The 7684-nt window shown below is 27.7% G+C and overlaps 1 protein-coding gene across 1 annotated transcript; it reads left to right on the top strand.

The window, feature by feature from the left end:
- The first annotated feature begins 250 nt into the window (after window positions 1-250).
- LOC126923414 (endoplasmic reticulum mannosyl-oligosaccharide 1,2-alpha-mannosidase) lies at window positions 251-3607 on the top strand. Its single transcript, XM_050736834.1, has 12 exons — window positions 251-439; window positions 527-712; window positions 820-987; window positions 1063-1219; window positions 1291-1476; window positions 1556-1704; window positions 1789-1977; window positions 2058-2245; window positions 2348-2474; window positions 2564-2728; window positions 2797-2946; window positions 3025-3607. Exons 2-12 carry the CDS (start codon window positions 614-616, stop codon window positions 3241-3243), a joined length of 1797 nt encoding a protein of 598 aa, XP_050592791.1. The 5' UTR covers window positions 251-439; window positions 527-613; the 3' UTR covers window positions 3244-3607.
- Window positions 3608-7684: the final 4077 nt, after the last annotated feature.

Raw genomic sequence — 7684 nt, 5'->3', positions numbered from 1 at the left:
TTAATAATGATTAATCAATATTAAGTATAGACTTTCTTTTACTTTATTTTGTGTCATTTACAATATACACTCCTTTGTCTTACAAAATAGAACACTGTTTACAAACATATAGCTATAATTACTTAATATTGAACATTCGTAAATTCATATTAAACTATAAATCATTCATAAATCATTAATGTTTAATACTATTTAATACTACAATGTAATGTAAATCATTCATTACTCGTATAACTGTCACATTAGTAATTTATTAAATTTACTGATTAGATTATAATACAATAAAATTTGATTAAACCAACGTACACGTATAAAATACGATAATGTGTATATAATACGGTATTGCTAAAATTATACCTTACAGTTATCAATATTTGTAATCGTAATCGTAATATAACAGTTTGACATCACGGCATCAATGATTCGCGGTATTCGCACGGTGAGTTTATCTTGCTACGGTTTACCGGATGAATAATTACCAACTATGTTTAACACGAACAATATAAATGAAGACCTTTATAATTAGTGAACAATCGTGGGATCATTATTTTTTAAAGTGTTCTGGCTCTTATTATCATTGCGTTCGCCAGAACAACATAACCTCTAACGAAATATGTTTCCGTCGAAGGATTTAGGAAAATCGGATTATATCAGTCTAAATATCCAGGATAGTGCAACATTCTCGCGAGGATCATCACGTAGTCTCTGGAGGGTAAGTCATTAAAGTATTCTTTACCTATACAAATACTATAGATTTCTTTAAAATTTTTATTAAAAAATTGCTTTCAGTGTAAAACTAAAAGTCTTTTGTTTTTTTAGCAATGGAATCAATTGTCAAGGTTTCAGAGAAATATTTTTTACTTTATAGTCATTACGATCATATTAGTTATATTTTATCTGTTACCTGGCGATAACAAAAATGGAGTTTTAGATGAAAGTGATTACAATAACATAGAGGTAGTGCAAGATACTCCTAAATATGAAAAGGTATGTTTATTTCAATAAATACTATCGTTGTTTAAGAGAATGTCTTTTTATATTCTCAAAAAATATAATTTCCAGCCAGTAGAAGATATTGTAGTAGATAATGTAAATCAGGAACATAAGGGAGGTGGGGAGGTCATTGAGGAACCTGAATTTCAACCAGAAATAAATCAGGTAGATGATGATCAAATTGGAGAACCACCTCAACCTAAGCCGAACACACTCAAATTTAATGGTATCTTTATATGTTTGTAACATAATTGTTAAGCTGATTTTGTTAATAACATTATAATTATTTATTTTTAGGACCACAAAATAATAGACAAAAAGCTATAGTTGCAGCATTTAAACATTCATGGAATGGATATAAAGAATATGCTTGGGGATATGATAATGTGAAACCAATATCAAGAAAGTACTATGAATGGTTTGGCTTAGGGCTTACTATAGTTGATTCTCTTGATACTATGTACATAATGGGCTTAAATAATGGTAATATTCATGTTCTATATATTCTATATAGAATTAAGAAATATCCATAAAACTAATAATACTTACCTTTTATCTACAGAATTTTTAGAAGCCAAACTATGGGTTGAGAAAAATTTAGTGTTTACTTCAAACAGGGATGTTAATTTATTTGAAGTTACGATTAGAGTATTAGGAGGTCTATTATCCGCATATCATCTTTCAGGTGACAAGATTTTCTTAAGTAAGGCTGTAAGTTGTCTCTGATTTTTTAAAGTTATAATGATATTACTGAAAAAAATTTGGCTATAAAAATTGACGTACTATAAATCGTAGACAGCGTTAGGGGAACGTATGATGCCAGCGTTTTCTACTTCATCTGGTGTTCCTTATTCCGACGTAAATCTTGGTACTAAAACTGCACATGGTCCTAAATGGGGTCCTGATAGTAGTACAAGCGAAGTTACTTCCATTCAATTGGAATTTCGTGATTTAAGTCGTAGTACAGGAGACCCTAAATTCGAGGTAATTACGGATAAATATTAGCTTTGAATGCGTTACTATTTGCATTATACGTAAGAAAGTATGCAATTGTTATCCTTTAGGAAGCAGTAGCAAAAGTTTCGGAACATGTACACCAGTTAGAAAAATACGATGGTTTAGTACCCATTTTCATTAACGCTAATACTGGACAATTTAGAGATCATGCAACAATTACGCTTGGCGCTCGTGGTGATAGTTATTACGAGTATTTATTGAAACAGTGGCTTCAAACTGGGAAGACTATCAATTAGTTAGTATTTCATCATCATTATCCATTGGGAATTTGTTTTTCTCGTTCTTGAACTTGTCTCATGAATTTATGATAATCATTTAAATTTGTAAATGCTTTTAGCCTACGAGATGATTATCTGTTAGGTATTGCTGGAACTCAAAAACACTTAGTAAAACGTACAGCAATTAATAAGTATCTTTTCATAGCGGAGCTAGTTGGAGCACACAAAGAAATAACACCAAAAATGGTAAAATTTTAAATAAATTTTAACTTTTAGTTAAAACATTTTTAACAGTTTAATATATCATATGTTATTGATAATGGCTGTATTTATAGGATCACCTTACATGTTACTTGGGAGGTACATTAGCTTTAGGAGTACATCATGGTTTATCATCTGATCATATGGATTTAGCTAATGAAATTGTAAAAACTTGTTATCAAACGTACGCAATTCAACCCACGTTTCTCGCTCCAGAAATCACGTACTTCAATACTGAGGTAATTATAATAGTTGTCTACTTGGATAAAGGTTATCATAAAAGGATACAAGGATATTATAATTTTAGAACTCAAATGGAGAAAAATCAATGGATATGTATGTGAAAATGAATGATGCACATAATTTACTCAGACCAGAGTTTATTGAAAGTCTTTTCTACATGTGGTATTTTACTGGTAATAAAACATTTCAAGACTGGGGATGGAAAATATTCCAAGTAAGTAATTATGTAAAAACTGAAATATGAAACTTTTATTGTGTTCTCAGTCATGCATATATATGTATAATTTAATAGGCTTTTGAAAATTATACGAAAGTGGAAAAGGGATACACCAGCATTGGTAATGTAAGGATCGTTTATAATACACCACAAAAAGATATGACAGAAAGTTTTTGGTTTGCTGAAACTTTGAAATACTTATACTTGTTGTTTGATGATACAAGGCAATTAATAGATTTGGATAGATGGGTATTCAATTCTGAAGGACATCCATTACCCATATACGAATCATAATCAAGTTTGGTCACAAAATTTCATGTATAAATTTGCACCATTAGAGAAATCTTAAATACCTTTTGAGGCCAGTGAATAGATATCCTGATGTCATACACAGATAAGAAATTAGTCGAATTAATGTACTTTAAAATACGAAATAGATCTTCACTTTAGGCTACAGTATCTTCTAGGGATAGTTCTTAAATATTACATTTTCATAAAAACATTTTTTGTCCGTTAGTCACAGAACTTATGCATCTGCTAGTGATTAACTGTTTCTACTCAATTTTTTACTGATTTCCCAATTCAAAGGTGTATTTTCGAATTGATCGTTATAATCTATTTCATAACAAGTAACTTAATAAAAACAATACAGAACATATTCCAAATCACACTTTTGATAGTGTATAAGAATTGTTGAGTACAATATTTAAAAAAAAAGTTGAAAATAATTGTTCTCTTACCTAGCCTGATATACCAAATCCTTCTCTTTTTAAGACAAGTAGAATTACTTCATATATTTACAGAATCATTTAACTACAACATAATAATACAAATCATCTACGTTATTTAGTTAAAAAAAAAAAAAAGACAGGAAACTCTGTTACAATATTTAATGAAACAAAAATTTTTAAAGCGATACAACCTTCAAATAAGAAAAGTTACTTATGCTTTATTCTTAAAAATCCTAGTCAAATTTGTTCTCTCTCCTTTTCTTTTTTTCTCCTTTTTTCTTGTTAGCAAATGTGCAATATTCTATTTTTTGCATAATCTAATATTTAGTTCTTCTAGTTAAAGTAATTCATTCATAAATATGTACGATACTTGAAAACAAAGATTAATTTATTACTAAGTGATATAAATTGATGATTAGGGCGTTCTATTACTTTTTAGAATTTATTATAGAAATATCTTTATAATAAAATATTCTATACGACATACATGTATATTGTGTACTGAGCAATTTGAATTGTAACTAAAAATTTATAATAATCTCAACTCATTATTTTTCATCATAATTTAAGCCTTATTTATTGCACATTTTTTGTATAAAATATTAACAAAAAATTTTACATCACTATTATAGATATTGAAATAAACAAGAGCAATCAATAAATTAAGATACTAAGAGATATATCATGAAAATATATCACAAAAATATATAGCTGCTTCATTTATAAAATAGTTATTGATAGTACTGAACTATCAACATTTAGTGAAAATATTAATGTAGATTTAATTGTGTATTATCAGAATAATTATTTTACATTAAAGAGATGAAACTTTCAATTCTGCTTCTAAATTACAAAAAATTACAAAACATTATGGGATAAAAATTTAAACTATTCACATGTATACATCTCACATGATCTTTGAAATTATGTAAATTATGTAAATTAAACTGGATTTGTTAATGATTCATTTTTACTTGTATATAGAATGTTATACAAAATATGGTATCCTCAAGAAGAAATCTTTTTAAGAAAAATAAAGTTTTCAATTTTTCCATTTAAAAACTTGATTCAATTTTTAGAACCAAGTTAGGATATTATTTTTAAACATGCATACTTGTCCATCCAGTATAAAAATTTAGGTAACTTCAATGTTACTAAGCATTTGATAAAATTATCAAAAAGTAGTAATGAACATAAATTTTATCCTTCTAATACATATATATATATATTTGTTTCACGGTCTCATTCTTCAAGTGTACATACTTTTGATTATGCTGTACAATTTAATGTTTTAATGTTCCACTTTACAACAAGCATAGTTCATTTCACAGAGAAAATATAAATAGTAGTAGTAGTAGTGGTAGTAGTAGTAGTAGTAGTAGTAATAGTAATAAAACTAATTAAGTCAGCTACATATGTTATACTATTGTGGATTATTAAATTGCACTTTGTGTTACTTTTTATTATTTAAATATGTTCTACTTGCAAGACAATCGACGATATGTATTCATATTTTTTGTAATGTTTAAAAAATTTTAATGCCATTGAGAAGTAAACTGTATGAATATACATTTCTTATATAAAATACAATTATATATAATTTGTCAAATAATTTTACGATTGCGCTATAATCTTTACAAAGAAATAATTTCATTATATCTATGTACCTTAATGTTATATATTAATGAAATATAATTTGTTATTATAAAAAGTAGAATTTGGAAATTTTATAATAGTTAAATTTCTTACATTTACTTTTTGTCAATTACTTATACAAGTAGCAAATTTGTATAAATGTGAGTTTTGTAAAGCCTTTTGAACTGATATTAATTGTGAGGCCACAGCAGTGCTTTTCATTTATACAATTTCATTTTGGAATATATTTACAAGATATATCATTTTTATTACTTTTTGTTCAAAATAATTTGATCATATTGTTTTGGTTTACACGATTATTTTCAAAGTATAACGGGTGTAATTATAAGAATGTATCAAATTTGTCCATACTCTCTCTTATTTGTATAAATTGCAACTTTTATGTACAATTTTCTCCTTATGTGATACCTTAAGACTTTATACTATTTATGAATGTAGAATATTATTTTATAGGATATTGACTTTATTCAAGTAAATTTGTGCTTTTAATTAAATCCCCTACACAATGAAGTTTTAATATTTAAATAAATTTACGGCACTTAAGCAGTCTTTAAGGATAATTAACATTATGTCTCTTCATTCTCTTTAATTTTATAATGGAACAATATGTATGGGTAATGAACTTGTACATATTCCAATATTATTTATATATACATATGTATATATATATATAAAATTAGTGGCATTGCATGATTTTTAAGAAGAAAATACTATAAGTTAATAATCTATTTTTTATACAAACTATTACCTTTTAATGCTTTGTTTGGAATAATGTATGAAGCACTTAAAAACTAATATGATATCACTATGTAAAAATAGGAATGCATGGATAACTATCATGCAGAATTTTTCTATAAGATTAAATTCATTGCTTTCAGTTAAGACTTACAGCCAAATAATTTTTCTTTGACATTTACATGACTACATTTGATTAAAAATATAAATTTTATAAATTGGAATGAAATTTAACAGTCTATGAAATATTAGTGATTAAATTCTTATAATTATAAGATACTCGATCAATTTGTTATATTAAAAATGATACGCATACTTTCCAGATCTAATATATACCTTAACTATAAGATTCCAACTTTTTCCGTTTCATGTACTTCATAAATTTTATAAAATAAATAATTATTTTATAAAAATATTGGATTCTTCAAGTATCATATCAAAATTTTATCATTCCCAAAATATGTTCCTAACATATATTTCAGATCTTTCTCTTTTTTTAGTAATATGAGAAAATCCGAGATGAGCATACATTTCTTAAATGCAATATAGACATTTAACAATATTTAGGAATTAATTATTCGATTAACAGCCTGAATTATTGGAATTCCATCAAAGCTCAATAAGTCGATGGGAAAAGAATTCCATATAATTGACATTCTTTTCGTAACCATGTTAAGTCGTGAAATGAATATAAAATGATTGCTCAACGCGAGAAGAATTCTGGCTGTTAAAGTATTACACACTCGCAACACTGCTGCGTGAAATATATACAATCTACAACGCAGGAGTCGTTTTCGGGTTGAGTGACTGGTTTTGTCGCCTCCGAGTCGATTCCATTCTTCTCAATTTTCGGCTGTGGCTCGGGAACGGGCAGTACGGTCTGCGTGATCGGTACTGCATTCTCAATCATTTCCGTATCGGTGTCGGCATTCGATAATTTACTCGTTACCGGAGTAGTAGGTGTGGTCGGTGTGATCTTACCAGGACGCGCTTCATCTGGTACATCGTAATCTACCAAAGGTATAGAAGTCTGCAGAGGTGGGGGTGAATCATTGGACATGATGACACTGAAACAAAACTTTCTTTAGATATTCTTTTCAATCTCTACTTTAACCTAAATGTTTCATTTTAACTCAGGAATGACACAGTGACTTTACGTCTACAACAGACATATTTTGGTCATTTAGAGGTGTACATTTAAAATATGTAAACAATTTTGCAAAGATCCACTAAAATGTTTTCGAAATATATAGTTCAGTTATAAAGCTCAGATGTTGAAAAAAAGTTAAACAACCTTTTTATCTACAAATAACCAAAATGAATATCCTGCTGGGGTCATAAAAGACCTCAGTGTGCCATTCCAGGGTTAGTTCTATCTAAAATCAAATATTTTTCGATGTAGAAAAAATGTTTCAAATGGAAAAATATAAAATTATTTTGCTTATATTTTCATTTTAATAATATGATTACGATGTAAGAGAATATGGTATAAATTTTAATTTTGATCAAGCTCATTTGAGTTTGAGAAACGACGCTTCCTTAGCGTATGAGACATGAAGACCTAGGACTGATACTCGTGAAAAGTTCTATAGGAAAACTTAAAAGGTGAATAC

This window comes from Bombus affinis, chromosome 13 (genome assembly GCF_024516045.1).
Source record: "Bombus affinis isolate iyBomAffi1 chromosome 13, iyBomAffi1.2, whole genome shotgun sequence".
NCBI lineage: Eukaryota > Metazoa > Arthropoda > Insecta > Hymenoptera > Apidae > Bombus > Bombus affinis.
This window is presented reverse-complemented; position numbering and strand designations above follow the sequence as displayed.